Source organism: Glandiceps talaboti, chromosome 1, assembly GCF_964340395.1.
Source record: "Glandiceps talaboti chromosome 1, keGlaTala1.1, whole genome shotgun sequence".
In the NCBI taxonomy this organism is placed as follows: domain Eukaryota; kingdom Metazoa; phylum Hemichordata; class Enteropneusta; family Spengelidae; genus Glandiceps; species Glandiceps talaboti.
In genome coordinates this window covers 26,242,847-26,262,645 of record NC_135549.1, presented here as the reverse complement: position 1 = coordinate 26,262,645, position 19,799 = coordinate 26,242,847, and the positions used below count along the sequence as shown (strand labels likewise).

Genomic DNA, 19,799 nt, shown 5'->3' with positions numbered 1-19,799 from the left:
ATGTCCGGTATAATTACATAAATAATTGGCCAATTTAGCTGCATCGTTGCAAACCATGACTGTTTTACAGTACTTTTCTTAATGAGACGGTCCCTACTTTTATTTCAAAGTGTAGAGGAAGAAATAATAACCCTGGTTTGCGAGAATGATTTAGCTGCTAATGAAGCAATTCCTTATATGAACCTCATTATCTCCAGTGTTAATTTTAATAGAACTCCTAGGTTACAATGTACTAGGTACATGACTAAACTTGGAGATCAATGTGCCATAATATTACTTTTAAATTCTTAAGTTTCACAACTGTACACAGTGATTTAGTATTATTAATAATGATCAGTTAGAAAATCATGGAATGCATGTATTTAACTTAAGTACATGTATATATCGGAATGATTTTGTTTGTTCTAATTTCATTTTATCGGAAGATGTCATACAATTACAAATTCGAATGTACGTTGATTCTAGAAATCTATTTTTGAATCGTGTTGAATTATCACTGGGTAGTTATGATATATGTTGAATGGCCTTGTATCATATATAACATGAATAAGTGATTACATAATTTATGATTGCATACATTTGTAACTTTATGATGCACCCAAAAATTACTGTTGATGTGTAGTGTAGCCTGGAATCCATGCCGATGGGGATTTTGCATTTTGGTTTTCCCATCATGTGAGGAGGAAAATCAAAATTTACAATTCCCCATCTGCATGGATTCCAAGCTACTGTTGAATTCAAGACCAGGAAAAGTTTGCATACAAAAACTTGTCCATGTCACAATTTTATTAGAGATTTTGTGTACATTTCAAGGCAGAATTCAATTATAAAATCAACACAAATATGATACTTGATGACTGCCTATGATAGTATGTAAGATGTACATGTAAATATTATGATGTTATATAAGTTTATAATGTGATAATAGCCAGTATGTTAACTGGAAAACAATACTGTCTGGAATTTGCCATGTCTGTTAATTCTTTGAACAAAGCCTTTGATGTGTACATACGTGTACATACATGTACATGTAGATTGTCTAGACTGAGTATTAGACAATACTCAATAGGACACTATTAGTGGGTGATACTAGTGATATTGATAATAGCTGATAATAGCTGCTAATTAGAGAGGTACATGCATGAATAATATCAGTGAGGTGAAAATCGTTCTAAAAAGTAAATGAACCCAATCCAATTAAAAACTAATGTGGCAAAGAGATCCATTACTTTATTTACTATTTTTGATGTGTACTACTACTATAGAACGTTTCCCATTTGTGTCACCAGTGGGATCACTTCCTCCTACATGGACCGACTACATGTTAACGGTATATGCTCATTTTCAAACAGTTACAAGGCAGACACTACATTTGTATCTGCTAAATGTTGTGAGTATCAGCATACATTGTACATGTACATGTATGTCAGCCATTTGTCCATACAGGGTTGTTACTTTCCTTTATAAACTAAGTACATTTGTACTTGTTTGTGATGGGCATCTAGATTTGATATGCTGAATTGAGACTTTTGAAACAGATTTGAGAATGTACATGAACAGGTACATGTGTACATTGGTCAGGTGATCGATTTCTACCTTGGCTACCAGGGATTTGCCTTTAACTTTATGTCATTGGATTCTAATGTTGATTTCAATAAAGTCAATAGTATAAATGTCCTTGTGTCATTTCATTTCTCTGTCATGAGATTGGGTTGTGAATGAATTGGATGTGTATTCCCCCCCCCCCCCCCCCCCCCCCGCTATTATTTCTTCTGCTACACTTTGTAATACAATTGTATAAATTGTGTTTCAAAATCAAGTACTTACATAGAAATAAAAAATAAATAGAGAAGAATATGCCACAGAAGAGTGCCATTTAGTACAATATACATGTACAAATCTACATGTACATGTGTACTACATATGATGAAACGTATCTAATGACTATGAAGAAGAATTCTTGAGTTTCTGGTTGTCATGTCAAAGGATGTTATGCAGTCTTCAAACAAAGAACTGATTGCCAATTAAAACAGCATGTGTCAGTGTTTTTGTTAAGGATGGTACATGTACATGTAAGTAGGTAAAATTGGGGGGGGGGGGAGTTCCCATGTCATGTCACATGTACATGTAGCTGGGTTCCCAAACAAAATTACCAGCGACTCTAAGGGGAAACGGAGCCATTTTTACCCCTTTCTCCCGTTCTGTTACCGGAGTTCCCCAACCATACATGTAGCAAAAACACTGACGTGATTTGTAGTAAAATATCTGTCAAATTTAGTGTACAGTACCGGTACTTCTTGTTTTCAGTACATGTAATTCTTGAGTGCAGGGTTGAAATACAGAGCAGTAGCCAAAATTATAAGGTGATCGTCTGTACGTTGTACCTATGGAAATCAATAGAAAACTGTTGCTGAAACAGTTCACTTGGCTAAATTTGACTGGCAGTAGTCCAAGGATACTATGAATGTACACTACTTATGAGGTGGTACATGTGCATGTAGTCTTTTAGACCAATGGAAATCAATAGAAAAACTGTCGCTGAAAGTGTTCACTTTGCTAAATCTGCGTAGCGATAGTCCAGGGCACTTACAATTTGTATACTACGTACAAGGTGGTAGTGTTAGATCACTGGAAATGAATTGTCGAGGAAACTAACTATTCACTTAGCTACATGTTAATCTGACTTCCTAGTGTACATGTACATGTAGGTGTTAAATACAAATCTTGGAATGTATTATATTTCCTGTATACTAGTAGTACGATGTATAGAAATCCAGATTCCTGCCATTCCAAAATCTTTTGTCTTACTTATAATATGATTTTTCAATTTGTTCCCCTTACAGATCCAGTTCAAGGATATGGCCGCCAAGAAAAAGAGAGTAACAAGAAGTCGTTCACTCTCCCAGTCATCCACAGATAGTTACAGCTCAGGCTCATATTCAGACAGTTTCTCAGATGAGGAGGATGGGGTGTCACCTAGAGAAAAAACACAGGTGAGTACAACTGTTATGAAAGGCCTTCACAATATTCATCATTTACAACTTATATGTAATTAGTCCTGTGAATATCCAAAAGTTATTCAAATTATTGTTGTATAACATGTCAGATTACTTAGAGTAGGTAGGAAGGAAGGAAGCCATACAAATGCAGATGAACAATGGGTATTGCTCATTAATTTTATCAGGTCATTTATCTGGCTTGACAAGTGTCATTCTTGGCTATCTGGCTTGACAAGTGTCATTCTTGGCTATCTGGCTTGACAAGTGTCATTCTTGGCTATCTGGCTTGACAAGTGTCATTCTTGGCTATCTGGCTTGACATGTCGACAGTGTCGTTTGAAAGTTCAAAACCCTGCATTTTGCATCAGATAGCCGTGTCTCCTGGGTACTCATTTATGGGGATTGGGATCAGAATGTCAGAGTTTGTATTGTAGGTTTGATGTACCCGGATTTGAAACATCTCTCAAAACATCAAAATGACATTCAGCTATCCAGAAAGCTATGTAACTTGGGACGGAATTGTACGTAATGTAGTTGAGCAGCCTGGATATATCATTCCATCAGCTGATGAAGTGAATCCAAACATGATATAATACTAATAGCATTTGATAATAGTGACAGAATGTACATCATGTATATCCACATATAGCCCTGTATGTCTATCAGCACTGTGCCCACTACACAAAAAAACCCAAACATTTTCGCTGTTGGTGAAAACGATAAAAAAAATGAGTCACCCACCTAAAAAGGGATAACAAAACATTACATTTTGGTAGGTTTCAAGATATAAATGTACTGCTACATGTACATATGTATGTGTCAGTGAGGCTTCAAATTTGCATAAATGTAGAGGGCACTCCGACCTTCAAAGTATGGAATGACCATCAGAGTCCGTGGCCAGAAATATACATGTACATTGTATATTTTGTGGCTGTGTAAAAATTCACACACATACTTTAATGGTTGTTGCATACTTAACAACAGATATACTTCAGTTTCATTATAGTTATGTATTAATAAATATAATAGGTGAAAATGAGATAAATTAAAGGACCCTGATGTAATTATTTGTACACTGTATGGATATGAATCTTGATGGACAGATAATTAGCTATATTTAAAAAAATAATTATAAATAATAATAACAGTACACTTAAATAGGTTTTATTAAGTACATTGAAATGTAGAGAAATATTACACAGCCAATACATGCTGTTCAGGTATATTATTTTCATGTGAGTAATGTGACAGTGAAAATCAATACTAACAAAATCGAAGATATTTTGTATGCAATGCTTGCTTCTCATCCTGTACATGGTTATATTATTTGATGCTGATAAAATGACGACACAGTCATTTAATGATAAAATTGAAGATGTGTTGTATGGCTTGTTTGTTTGTTATCTTACCTTTTATACATGTGTGTGTGTGTGTGTGTGTGTGTGTGTGTGTATGTGTGTGTGTGTGTGTGTGTGTATTTATGTCTGTGTGTGTGTGTATTTATCATGTGTATGTGTGTGTATTTATGTGTATGTGTGTGTATTTATATGTATGTGTGTATTTATGTGTATGTGTGTATTTATGTGTATGTGTGTATTTATGTGTATATGTGTGTTTATGTGTATGTGTGTATTTATGTGTATGTGTGTATTTATGTGTATATGTGTATTTATGTGTATATGTGTGTTTATCGTATGTGTGTGTATGTACGTGTGTGTATATCATGTACAATGTACATTTGTACATGTATGTGTATACAAAATGTATGTGTATATGTGTGTGTGTATGTACATGTACATGTATGTGTGTGTATATTATAATGTATGTATGTACATGTACGTACGTTGTATGTATGTATGTATGTATGTACGTTGTATGTATGTATGTATGTATGTATGTATGTATGTATGTATGTATGTATGTATGTATGTAATCTTGATTCTGTGTTTATTCCATTTTCAGACCAATTCTCGTGGTTTCAATGATTTCTGTGTCAAGAATATCATTCAAGCAGAATTTGGAAGACGAGAGATAGAAATTGCTGAGCAAGGTATGTGAAGTCAAAGTAGTAATTGCTTGTCAGGCATTAATTTCTTACTTACATGTACTGTCTGTCTGTCTGTCTGTCTGTCTGTCTGTCTGTCTGTCTGCCTATTAAATGCTTGTCTTTGAGTCTGTCTCATCCTTTCAGTTTGTTCACTTAGTTGTCTCAGTCTGTCTGTTCATGATGTACATGTATAACATTTCTGAGACTGCTCAAAGTGATTTATGTTTTCCAGGATTGTGAAAGAAATTAGAAATTGTTTTCCAACATGCCTTGGAATGTATGTCAACAAATTGATTATTTCAATTTATGCATATTTCCATGTCATTTGCTTGTTCATGTTCGGCTCTGCAGTTAAATTCACTCGAGTAGGGAGGGTTATTTTTTGTGTGTAACCCCCCCCCCCCCCCCCCCCCCCCCCCTCATCCTGTATGGGCTGAACAAACACACACATAAAAAGACAGACGCGTGGGTACTTCGGTGATGCACATACTGACCAGAAACAATTCTTTTTTTTTTTTGCCTAATAAAAGGGGATGGAACACAGGGGAATCACCGATATGTGAAATGTGTAAAAAATAGTCTGTTTCCTTTAATTTTGGTACTACATACATGTACTACGTCACTGTGACAAGTTGAAAGCAAGGCATATGATTGTGTATTTGAAATGTGGTTATTTTTAAACTACTGTATAATAATACATGTACAATGTTTACTATAAATAAATCCTATACTAATAGTACATGTATAAATACTCCAGATATCATGGTATACTTAGCAATTTCATTTTTGCTGTCCACAAATTATATTCAAAAATGTTAATGTACTAATATAAGGCATTAGGTAGACTCAGTTGTGAGAATGGAGAATTACTACATGTTGACCTGTAGAGTGAGTTGTCATGTACTGACAAGTTAAACATTGCAATCAGTTGCTGAAAAGAAGTACACAATTTATACTGGGTTATCTGAAAGCTGATATGTCGGCATACATGTACAGAGACACACACACACAGACACACACACACAGACACACACGCATGCACACATAGACACACATGCACACATAGACACACATGCACACACACACACACATGGACAGACATGCATATGCGCACACACACATATGCACGACTCATGCATGTACACACAATTTTGCTCACATACAATGTATGTATACACATTGTCACATCAAGGATGTGTCTTCAGACTTCAACAAACTCAGCATACAAGGAGGGTTTATACACTGATGATACACAGCACATGCCTGTAGGGTTAGCTGGGTGTTACACTAACATTTTGCAGATGTTGGAGATGGCTCTTTATGACTGGTATGTATCATAATATCAATAGAACCCAAGATTGATCTAGTTTGCACAGTAGTGGGGAAAGTATAACTGTGTCTGTATGATAAAAAAAAAACCATCCATCATGATATCTGGAGAGTGTCAGGTTGCCAGGCTCTTCCAACAGATATGTGTGTGTTTAGATTACAAAGTGGAGAGAAATAGAGTTATCTTCACATACAAATATTATCATATCTTCATTTGTTTGAATTGTGCTGGTTAGTACAGGTTGATGTATTCACAGTCCAACATTTTCTGTTAAAACATATATACATGTACCATGTATACATCACAGATGGTTTGTATGCAAATATTAAAGGAGATGTTATATGAAATAGACATGTTTTATTCAGCGAAAATGAGTACATTGTATATAGGACCACTCAAAAAGACTGCATATATCATTTATATGTGTAAAAAACTGTCATTTTAGAAATGTTTGCAGTGTATTAGGTATTATAATTATAGAATAACCAGTTAAGGTTGAGATGCAGGTTCGTTAGCTCATTTCACACTAAAGACAAGATAAATATACCATTTTTTTCATTAATTATGTCGAGTCTTTGTATGAAGTTGTGGTTTCTGTGGTGATTTTTTACATTTTTAACCATATTATTGATCTGTACCCAAAAACTGTGTTTTTTGACGATTTTCACTTAAAGCTATTTAACTTTTACAAACAGTTGAATATAGTCCTCTTTTCGACTTCAAATGAAAGCTATGTACATAAACAAAAAAACGTTCCTCCGGATTTTTTATTTTGTCTCTCATTGTCTTGTTATAATCATCCAAAGTTGTACTTTTGTGTTTTTTGCATAAATTACCGCTTTTCACACTTCTCAACGCAATATCTCTTGATTCCCTCAAAAACTAAACAATCCGGAGGAACGTTTTTTCGACACACTGTCTCCGAGTATTGTCTCCAAATTTGACGCAGCTGGGACATTCTGACGCAAAGTTAAATAGCTTTGAACTTCACACAGTATACAAAATAAAGAACGTAGAAAAATGCTAATTAACACAATTGGACTCCTTCCGCCCGACAAAAGCTTTCAAATTCGACAGACATTGCAACAGCTGTTTTCTGTGACTTGCAAATATGTTACTCAATCCTTGCCATTTGGTTGTGTACGTTGCTTTGCTACAGACATGAAGAAAATCGGGTATTTTAGGAGTGTCATGAAATGCTACAGATAGAAACGTGTTTGTTTCACGCGATAAAGGTGTCAAGTCATCTATTATTCATCTACGGGTGGAGACTTTGGTTTAATCTTTTAATACGGTACGCGTGCCGTTCTCGACATTACATAGTATACTTTCTGGTTTGGATTCGAAGCTCTTGCTCTACGCAGTTGGTGTTCGTGTTTTGATTCGAATATGGGCTACGTTCCATATTCCTGCTCATGTATTAGGCATTGCTACGTTGTTGGTGTTTCGTTGAAGACACACAATAAAAAAAGTTAATCCTTTCCCTGAAATCAAATTTCCACACCACGACACCGTACGACATCGGGAATGTTATACAAATTGTAAGGAGTGTTACAAAACTACGGTATAAATAATGGTACTTGAACTCACGTCAACAGTTTTTCTTCCACTGCGAGTGACGTTTTATGATACTCGGAGTCGTAGTAGACATTACCTAATTTATTTAAACTACTTGTACCTTCAAAATCTCCATTTTATAACTTTAATAGCCTTGAGGATCGCTCGGTGCCAAATTCTTTGCCGTTTACGTTCAGACAGCCTCATCGTAGACGCAAATAAACAACGCAACGCACGTATACTACTACAGTACATGTGACTCGGTGTCGACGTGTCTCGAAAGTTCACGAAGGATCGAGCCGTGATAAGCCGATCGTTAGAGTGTGGTTGCCACACTCAATTTATAGGACCTTAACCCTAATAATATAATATAGTATGTGAAGAGGACGTTGTCAAAATCCACCAACGCGAAAGTTCAAAGCTAGTCTACGGCCACGTTCTGTGAATCTTACAGAAACAGAAATGTAATACCCGGAAATCGCCGATGCAATGTCACGCATCTGACGTGAACTCTCAAGTCTCGAAGATAGCGTGGTTCATTTTCGATGCGCCAACGTGTTGATTAAATCGTTTTATTTTTGTAAACATCAATTTTTTTCGATCGGCTAAAACAATAAGCCTGCAATACTGTTAGATATTCGAGATTTGTATGTTTTTTTTACATGCATGGTACTTGAAAACCGTCATCTAATACATCGCCGTCGCGTCGGGTACACTTGAAGGCTGTAGACTAGTGTAGTCACAGTCGCTTGTAAACTGTTATTCCTTTTCCTAAATGGTTTTATTCTTGTCTATAACGGTCCTAATACAGAACAATGACGTTATTATAGGGATTGGCGATATTCTTATGAAATCGGTAGCAATGTCATACCCCCCCTCTCCCCCTACGTGTTGTATGTAACTTGTAAGTACCATTTAGGAAAGGAGTAACAGTTTACAAGCGACTGTGCGGCTGTAGTGCAGTGTAGGCCGCTTCACTGTAACGTTTTTAGCCGATGCACTGGTCAAAATCAACGTGCATAAGTCCAGGTTCAAAGGAGGTATTTTTTTTACTTTTTATTGGTTATAACCAAATTTACCGAGTTTGATTGGTTTTGTACAACAACACAGCTAAGAGATAATGTCACGTCAGTCATTGCACAGAGGCCTACTAGCTATGTCTCATTTGCATATGAAAAGACACTCTTCTGTAATCAACGTTTCTGTCAATCTTCTTTATGTATGCAAATCTTTGTACATAAACATTCAGGAATGAAACCATATAAAACACATATAGCGTTAGAGTTTTTTCATTTCAAATTTATTAATGGAAAAAATGAACGATTTTCAAAAAATCTTTTAACCAAATGATGGCACATACCATGAAGCTTCATAATGAGCAAAAAAAAAAAAAAGGCCAAAATTCACCAACGAACCTGCATCTCATCCTTAAAGTGGCCATATGGATAAGGATTGGGTATTTATTTTGGATTTTTGGATTTATAAAACAATTTTATCATGGCTTCCTACTTGAAAAATCAATGTGAAACAACATTGACAAAGTTTGTGTTTATAACTTAATACATTGGAAAAAGCTAAAAAAAATGTAAAAAGTTTGTTATTTGCACGTACATTTTACATGTTTGTTATGCTTTTGGAATTTATTGAGTTACAAACAAGGACTTGATCTATGTTGATTTTATAACTGGGAAGTCATGATAAAATTGTTTAATCAATTAAAAATCCAAAATAAATACCCCAATCTTCATCCACATGGCGACTTTAAGAATGTGTGAAAAGCTATTACGTTGTACATTATTAAATCTAGCCAAAGAAAACCCATGATTTCAATGAAAAGACATCTTTGAAAGACATCGTAATTTCATCATGAACAAAACACACCGTACTTTATATGTTCTAAATCAATATTTAATGTCATAGGTTCTTCCATTTTATGATGATTCAGCAAAAGTATTGATTGTATGTGTGTATACACGACTGTCAATGTGCAAAAAAAATACTGTACAAGCCTCTAATGTCAGTTTTTTAATGGACAAAGTTAATGGTGCATGGCTATCTCGTCTCGTCTTGAAAATGTGGTAGTTCGTTGTTCGTTTATTACAGAGCTGTATGCTTGTACTTCAATATACGCTTCACATGTAATTGGACATTTGTTTTTGAAATTCCACAGACATACGTGTAGTTTTGAAGTAGAGATCGTTTAACTAAAGAAAGTCGTAATCTAATGACTCAGCAAAGTAATATTCAGTGTTTCAGTGTTTCAGTGTTGCGGTAAGTAGGTAAAATCTGTCTGTGTTCCTGGAGTGTTTATATCCTGGTTTTGCACCTATATAAAGGTACAGACAATCAGAATTCTAGTCAGTGTGAATGTATTTATTTCTACACAGAATATATTTTAGCTGAATACAAAGCTTTTTTCCCATGGCAATACATGTAGCTCCTACTAACTATACATACATGTACTGTACATGCTGCATTATGCATTATGCAAATTGTGATATTTTATATCTGTAATTCAGCTGTAGTGAAAGGTGTTGACAACACTGTGCATATACCAGGCCCACTGGATGAGTTATTTACAAGCAGTACTGCCTACAACCCCCCACCACCACCACCCTGTGCAGTGTCTGCCAAAATAAAGTTTGCCATTCCCACCAATTTTATTTTTTCAAGGGCCAAAATAAACAATGGAAAACCTGAACTAGACATTCATTCACACATGAAAAAAATATGATAAAATAAAAAATCTACCTACCCCACCTATTTTAAAATTGAACGTAATCGGAACCACACAATTTTTTTTTATGCCTTATACAAACAATGTACATATGCAAGTGTGAACTCTGACCTTATATCATTTGTATAAGTTGTCAGTATTTTCAATTTATGGTACATGTACATGTGTTTTAAATATTTCAAGTTGGCATGAAAGATTGTAAGACTGTAAGGTTATAGAAAGATTGAATGACAACAGCCACCTGTTATTCTACACTGCTACAGTTTTTTTACCCCAGCAATATTTGGTCTTACTAAGTACTGTGTTTCTTGGCTCCAAACCAAGTTATCGTCTGGAAACTTAACTGCGTAAGTTATGGGATTAAAAGTCTTGATACATTTAGCTATGTGTGGTGTGTCAGTTGTTATATAAATTGTTTATGATATCTAGGATTGAAAATATATCTAATGTACATGTACAATTATAAGTTAACTTCAAGTGATCCTGTGTGTAATTGAGGGCTCCACTTTGACTTTAAGTCAGTGCATGAAATGTACACAATGCGTGTAATTGAGGGCTCCACTTTGACTTATTAAAGTCAGTGCATGAAATATACATTAATAAATATTATATTATAGCATTACCAATTCCAGTGAATTTTGTGACGTCATCGCTGTACATTATTATTGATAATGTACTCCGTTATTGGGCATCGCGGCCCCGGAACGAGCATAACAATACAAGCTTATTTGTTCTGTTTCTTCATACGACTAGGTATTTTTTCGAAATGCATGTTGTTACTTATGATTGTCATTTCCACTGTTTAAAAATACAACGCATTCATGAAACAAATTTGTGTTCACAGCAGTTCATTGGAGTGTATATGTGTGTGTACGTGTACGTACGTGTGTCGCTATGATTAGTATTCAGCTTCCGGGCCGAACATGGCAGACGATGTTCAGCGCTGTGTATATTATATGTTGTTTTGCATTTCTCGGTCTACAAATTCACTGGAATTGGCAAAATTATAAAATAATAACAATAATGTACGTCCTCCCAGTCCATAATGGACTCAAGCAAACTTTGCACTCCATAATGGGCTCGGCTGTCGCCTCGCCCATTATGTCGTTCAAAGTTTGCTTTCGTCCATTACACACTTAAAAAAGTGGCTTCCTCAATGAATGTTTTGATCGTAACAGTTAACACAGTACAATTATTACCCCTGGCACAGACCTACATGTATGTCAGTGTAATGGATTCATATAATTTTCTCAACTCCCTGGAGCACATACAATCCATTGCAGCCTCTGTAACTATTAGTGTAAGCATGTAGGATTAAAACATTCACATAGCAACCTCTGTCCTACCAGGTAGCCAATTATACAGCTCGTTTGATTGATGCAACCATGGTTTTAAATCTCTAGATTTTAGTAGCCTATCTGTAGACGTGTAGGACTGACACTACAATACTATTTCCGCCATCCTAACTGACATTGTGATATTTTTGCAAGTTTCACTCCGGAACGTCCAACAAGTCTACATTGATAGCTGTGTCATACTGGTCTCCAATGGCATTCCTGTATACACCATTATTGGTCGAATACATAATAAGACCAATTTAAATCATGCCAGAAGTTCACAAGGATGAATCCAGAATTAGGCATCGTCATGGAAATTCAACCTCACTCTAATTACATACATCGTCTTCTATTAAAATGTACGCTAATGTTTTGCGCATGTGGTTTGGCTTCTACAGCTATCATTGTAGACTTGGAGGAAGCGAAAATGTAAAAAAAAATCAAAATGTCAGTTAGGAAAGGTACACATGTATTATAGCGGAAATGATGTTATAGCGTTAGTCCTACACATCTGCAGATGAGGTAGGCCAAGATTATTAGCTACATGTATTCAGAAACAAACAGCATTTGCCAGGCTCAAACTAGTCTGGATGCCAACATGTTTCCTAGGGGAATGGTGCTTCGAACATGGACAAAATTCAACCAGGTTGTATGGTAGTTAGGTTAGAAATAACCAACTGTGTGGTTGTTATACGTACAGGTTGGAACCCTCAAAATGTTGAGTTGGTTTGTGTAGGGAAACTGAATGGAGGTGTACAATATAAATCATATTTGCTACTGTATAGGAACTACATGCAGACTAGGCTCAAACCTGTAACCAGCAGATTCGAAGAAAGCGAAGTATTCGACTGTCATGATTAGCCATAATACTAATGCCTACCACTGTACTTCATACTACATGTACATGTATCACTTGTTTAGGACTGAATCTGTATCAACACAGTATGATAGAGTTGGTTGAGTGTGCATAGAAAAGGTTTGATAACCAAAACTGGTGTTCACTGAATTTGTTAGTACCTCCAAATTATGCCTTTTATACAATTTTCATATCAAACTAAATATCTGGTGAGAGCTGTCCCAGCTGCTTAGATAGAATTCAATATACATGTTGTGTAGTAGTTGCTATTATACATTAGTATAACAATATAATGATATGAAATGATAAAAAAATACAGAAATTATAAGGTAACCATGCCAACCCATATGGCCACTAACTCACGGTTCCCCTTGAAGACTATGAATTTTGGATGTAACTGCGTTCTGTTTATGGTGTGATTGCAATACTCCTGTCAATGGGAAATTGGGCAGAGGTTATGTTTTCACCCTTCTCCCTAACTCTCCCTCTCCCTCTCCCCCTCCCCCTCCCTCCCCCCCCCCTCTCTCTCTCTCTCTCTCTCTCTCTCTCTCTCTCTCTCTCTCTCTCTCTCTCTCTCTCTCTCTCTCTCTCTCTCTCTCTCTCTCTCTCTCTCTCTCATACACACACACACACATCATAACTATGTGTATTGCATTGCTCTTCCCCACTTTAGCCTATGGGCAATGCCGAATTATCACTGTTGGTTTACGTACATGTATAGTGTATCTTTATGCACTGTACCATGTGCTCTGCAGTTTTAAAATTACTGTATGTGTTTAGATATGGTGCAGTACTCTGGTGGAATTTCACAAACAAAACCCATATTCTCAGGCTTTTTTACTTGAGTCAAAAAGCCCTGAAGAAAAATTGCAAAATATAATATTGTTAATATAAATTGTTATATTCATGGAAATTTACCCAGCTTGATAAATTGGATATGTTATAAAATATAAAAATATAGACCTCAGACTTCAAGTTCCACTGTCAATGAATTGCAAGGAATTATTATTAGCCTTTGGATAGATGTACATGTACATGTACATTGCACTAGTTGCAATCTTTTACAAGAGACACAATAACCTAGAGAGAATCTGCAAGGTCAGACAACTAAGACTGGAGATATGATGCTGATCTGTCTGATAGACTGTCGGTGAAATCAATGTTTCATGTAATGTGTACATCTGCTAAACTATTCATTGTCGCCTGTCTTCATTCTAAAAAGGTTAAAGGTCATGAAATGTATAACTTGCTTGTTATCACACACCTACATTGTAATGTACATGTCGGCTACCGGCTGTACATCATAAGTGATACAATTCCCTATCGGCTTCATGTTTTGAAGGAAAAAAAACACACAAAAAAATACATGATGCGATTAGTTGTTTTAGATTGCAACGCTAGATGTCTGTAGGGATTTTTGAAGGGTCTGAGTGTAGGATAAAACTTCATCTAATTTTAATTGCCTGGTTTGTCTTGTATTAGGAAATTCTCTTCATATTTAAACCATGTCTGTATTAAAGTGTGTTGTGTTCTACAGTAGGGTGCCTTGTCGTTGTGATAGCAATGCAAATAACAACATGATGCTAGCATCTGTTTGCTCATGCTGATTTGCTTTGTGGAAAATAATAAAAAAATAATGTTTTTTCCCCGTCGTACTCATGTGCATGTCAAGTTCCTGAATCAAAGTAAATGTCCCCCCAAATTCATGTACATTTGTATGTTGTAGGACGGCCAAATTCATGTACATTTGTATGTTGTAGGACGGCCAAATTCATGTACATTTGTATGTTGTAGGACGGCCAAATTCATGTACATTTGTATGTTGTAGGATGGCCAGAATTCATGTACCTTTGTATGTTGTAGGATGGTCAAATTCATGTACATTTGTATGTTGTAGGATGGCCAAATTCATGTACATCTGTATGTTGTAGGATGGTCAAATTCATGTACATTTGTATGTTGTAGGACGGCCAAATTCATGTACATTTGTATGTTGTAGGATGGTCAAATTCATGTACATTTGTATGTTGTAGGATGGTCAAATTCATGTATATTTGTATGTTGTAGGATGGTCAAATTCATGTATATTTGTATGTTGTAGGACGGCCAAATTTATGTATATTTGTATGTTGTAGGACAGCCAAATTCATGTACATCTGTATGTTGTAGGATGGTCAAATTCATGTATATTTGTATGTTGTAGGATGGTCAAATTCATGTATATTTGTATGTTGTAGGATGGCCAAATTCATGTATATTTGTATGTTGTAGGACAGCCAAATTCATGTACATCTGTATGTTGTAGGACAGCATTTTTCTTGCATGATAACATTCACATATGTTTGATTTTCATACACAGCAACACAAACGTACGCACAAACATGTATACATGACAACTGTACACACTTTCAGTGGTTTCACATATCTTGTACTCACATTTGTGCAGTAACTTCAAGTTTAGCTTTTTCCAAAATATACCATAGAGCTCAGTTTTCTCTTTGGATAATCTGTCAATTCGTATATAAATATTTTCTTGTATGGTGTCGTTGTATTTATTCTTATCTTTCAGTTTCTGCCTTCTTTTTTTTTTTACAGAAATGCCTGGTTTGATGGCTTTACGGAAGAGGGCTGAGGCCGAGAAACCATTGAGTGGTGCCAGAATAGTTGGATGTACACACATAACAGCACAGTCAGCAGTAAGTTCTATTCCCCAAATGGTACATGCAAAGTGATTGGTTGTCAATGTTATCATGTGACTCCTTACAGACATTTTGAGTGGTTGCTGAGATTCATGTGACTCCTTACATATTTTTGATTTGTTGTTGAATCATGGAACTCCATACACATTTTTGATTGGTTGTTGAGGATAACCTGACTCCATTCATGTACATATTTTTGATTGGTCATTGAGAATCATGTGACTCTTTACATACTTTTTATTGGTTGTTGAGAATCATGTGATGATGTAAAATACTGTGAAATCATTCCATTGGTTTTATGTATCATATGAGACTACATTGTAACTTGTTTTGCCAGAGCTGTATGTTAATTTTGATTAGGGAAAAATTTAAAAAAAATGTTTGTTTCTGATAACATGACTTCAGAAAATAGGGCAGGTAGGGCGGAATTTTATTTTATTTTACATTTTATTTTTTGGAATTACTTCGGCCCAAAGACAAGAAACTTGTTGGTCACAATACTTCTGTAACAGTTGACGATATGTAAAAGAAGTAAATGAAGACAATTGTGTGATTCAGAAGTAGACAAACACAATATGCAGACTGTGTTGTTATAGACTGAAATGACATCGTTTCTCTCTGGAATATGATTTTAAAAAAATAACTTTGACAAGAAAATCTACAGGGAAATAGAAGTAAATTGTTATAATTTTGCATGTAGAAATTGTTTAGGGTTGGGGGGCTTAAACTAGGGTTGGTCGGATTATTGGAAACAAATTATTATTTTTTATTTAGCCTTATAAGAAATTGTTTAAAATGTGTAGATGCATGTACAAGGTTTAGGTTTGTTGAAGAAAGGGGTATATTAATTTTGCCACAAGCAAATTTGAGTTTGAGTGATGTTTAAAAAAAATGAATGACAAATAACAAAGAAAGTACCAGGTAGATAAAAGGATATCTATACATCATACTAGTTTGAATAATAATAATAATAATAATAATGTTGGTTTTTACATAGCGCTTTTCCCACTCTGTACTCAAAATACCACTGAGTGGTACGGATCTATAGCAGTACAATGGCCCTTTACTTCCTCAACTCCCTGGGGAGCATACAATCCATTGCAGCCTTTATAAGCGCATAGGATTAAAGTATTCACATTGCAACCTCTATCCTACCAGGTCCCCAATTATACATCTGGGTTGACTGAGGCACAATCATGGTTCAAATCTCGCTCAAGGACTTTAGACTCTTAGAAAGAAACGGCAGCGACAGGACTCAAACTGCAACCTGCAGATTCAAAGTCAGCCACTCTGAGTCTAATCATTTGCCCATCAATACTTTCTATAGTAATTAAGTTTGTGGTGAGGTAAACAACAAATTCACAATTCCCCCAGAAATCAGCTAACAGAGGGCATTGTTTAGGGCATACTTGTAACCCACTCACAGGAACTGTTGAGTAACCATATTGCATGAAAGGTGACTGTTGACATCTGTACATATGGTGATTAGAGTTTCACAGATCAATGACACCATGGTATTTCAGTATGTTTCCAAGGTTAGCCATTAGATAACAGACCCAAATACAATAGATCCTCATCACCAGCCCTAGCAACATAATCCACTTGAGGTTTATCCAAACAGTTATCAAAACACCTGATGGCATTTTGAACTGTTCCAAAAGAGAGTTTAAATAGGACAAAATCATATCGCGTTGTCTAGTGTCCGGCTTAGAAGGGAGACAAAATGTAATTTGTAAATGGATATAAATAAAACCAAGTGTCACATTTAAAAAAAAAACATTGAAAGCTGAAGACAGAAGCTTAATCAACATAGTTGACTGTTGTGTGTGTGTGGGGGGGGGGGGGGGAGGGGGGGAGGAGAGGGGGTTGCTTTAGTTTTAGTCAGAAAGATGTGAAGTCCCTTTTATCCGACTGGTACAACAAAATGTAGAATGGATGAAATAGAAGTCAGAATGAACTATCAGTCGGGGCAACCAAGTATCACAGCTTATTGCAATACAAACTCTGAGTGGATTATCTCTGATATCTAGGGGCTTTTGTCCTGTGTGTGCATATACATTGTAATTAAAACAAAGACATTAGAATTGATACATTATGTGTATATACATGTTATGACATGACTGTTTAATATGTGTGCATGTGCTACTATAACTCTGACAACATCCTCTGGTGTTGGGGGGGGGGGGGGGGGGTGCTAAAGTACATGTACACATGTGCCACCACAGTATATAGGCAAATGATTGGTGTTGTGAACATTCAACTACAGAGGGCACTGTTCATGACATGCTAGTAACCCACTCACAGCAACTGTTGAGTATTCATGAAAGGTGACTTTTGACAGATACTGTGTGAGAACTGAATGCCTAAGTTATATTTATCTGTTAAGAGATGTGACATTGCCAGGTACTTGGGAGAAACTGATAAATGCACTTTGTGCTGTTCATTGTATGAATTAATGTAAACTGTTCATGTAATGACATAATGGTCATATGGTTCCCTTGCTCAATCCAGTTTCCAATAGGCCAAGTGTGTTACTGTCCCGAGTTTTTTTTGTTTTTTCTGTTTCATATCAATGGTCCATAGGTGTTGATAGAAACCTTAGCATGTTTGGGTGCTGACATTAGATGGTGTGCTTGTAATATTTACTCAACACAGAATGAAGTAGCAGCTGCCGTGGCAGAAGCAGGTAAGAGTCAAAGATGAAGGCCTTCTTTACTCTTAAAGCAAGTGGCAGTCTTTATTTACACTTGACATGTACTTTTATACCATAGTACACTTACAGCTGTTACATGTAGCATACAACATGTAATAATATATATAGTCGTCAGCTCTGACCATTTTGTCATGTCACAGTATGTTAAATGATTCAACAACATTGTAAAAGGAGAGTTTTATCAACAAATTAAGGGATGAAACTGCAAACACTATCTCATCATACAAGTTTTTAGATGTGTTTGACTGCACTTATCATACATTGTACATTTCTAAGTGGTTGTTGGTAATTTGTGCATTGACAGGGTATTCAGCTTATGCATGGAAAGGAGAATCGGAGGAAGATTTCTGGTGGTGTATAGAGAAATGTATGAGTGGTAACAATGGATGGATTCCAAACATGGTAAGAACACATACATGTAATAACAACATCTCATTGTACATGTATGTACATATGTGTGTGTGTATATGCATGTGTATGTATGTATGATTGTATGTACATGTATGTATGTATGTATGTATGTATGTATGTATGTATGTATGTACATGTATGTATGTGTGTATGTACACGTACATTCATGTATGTATGTATGTATGTATGTAGCCGGAGTACAAGTATGTATGTATGTATGTATGTATGTATGTATGTATGTATGTATTTATGTATGTATGTATGTGTGTATGTACATGTACATTCATGTATGTATGTATGTATGTATGTATGTATGTATGTATGTATGTATGTATGTATGTATGTATGTATGTATGTATGCATGCATGTATGTATGTATGTATGTATGTATGTATGTATGTATGTATGTATGTATGCATGTATTTATGTGTAAAATCTGAAGATGTTCTCTAAACTGGATATACATGTACTATGTTGACAGTACAGGGGGTATACTCCACATTTTGTCAATGATGAAGTTTGTGTTCACTTCATAGATTCTTGATGATGGTGGTGATGCGACGCATCTCATGTTCAAGAAGTATCCAGACAAGTTCAAGAACATCAAGGGTATCGTTGAGGAGAGTGTGACCGGGGTACACAGACTTTATCAACTTTCTAAGAATGGAAAGTTGACTGTCCCAGCAATGAATGTCAATGATTCAGTTACAAAGGTAAATAAACAAAGATACATTATCCCAGGTTAACGGGAAACAAGGCAAAGCGTGGTTTATCTTATCTGCATTTCTTTATACTTAGAAGACCCAGAAAAGTAATTTTTATTAACCCCGCAACATGCAATCTCACTAAAATAGAGTTAGCAATATTGGCAAAATTGGCTTAGATGTCACCTGTGGTGTACACTCAGGCAAGGCATTCTAGGAAACAAAGTTAGGAGCTCAACATCTCTTAAAACTTTAGCCTCAAATATTGTTTGGGCAGCAAATGTCTTGCATCAGTATACAGCAGGCTTCTTCTTAGTCGGGTTTGTCTATTTTCATTACTTTAATTAAGAAAAGTCACCCAGAGTAGAATTGATGAAAATACTTTTTCTTTCCCAAAACCTAATGAAAT

At 35.7% G+C, this 19,799-nt stretch overlaps 1 protein-coding gene across 2 annotated transcripts in view; it reads left to right on the top strand.

The window, feature by feature from the left end:
- The window catches only part of LOC144442552 (S-adenosylhomocysteine hydrolase-like protein 1), a 46,624-nt gene that overhangs the window by 14,566 nt on the left and 12,259 nt on the right, over positions 1-19,799 (top strand). For both annotated transcript variants that reach the window (XM_078131938.1, XM_078131930.1), the window contains exons 2-7: positions 2,844-2,993; positions 4,962-5,049; positions 15,459-15,559; positions 18,146-18,248; positions 18,580-18,677; positions 19,223-19,399. In XM_078131938.1, coding sequence (XP_077988064.1) covers positions 2,844-2,993; positions 4,962-5,049; positions 15,459-15,559; positions 18,146-18,248; positions 18,580-18,677; positions 19,223-19,399 — 717 coding nt within the window. The remainder of the gene's footprint in view (positions 1-2,843; positions 2,994-4,961; positions 5,050-15,458; positions 15,560-18,145; positions 18,249-18,579; positions 18,678-19,222; positions 19,400-19,799) is intronic.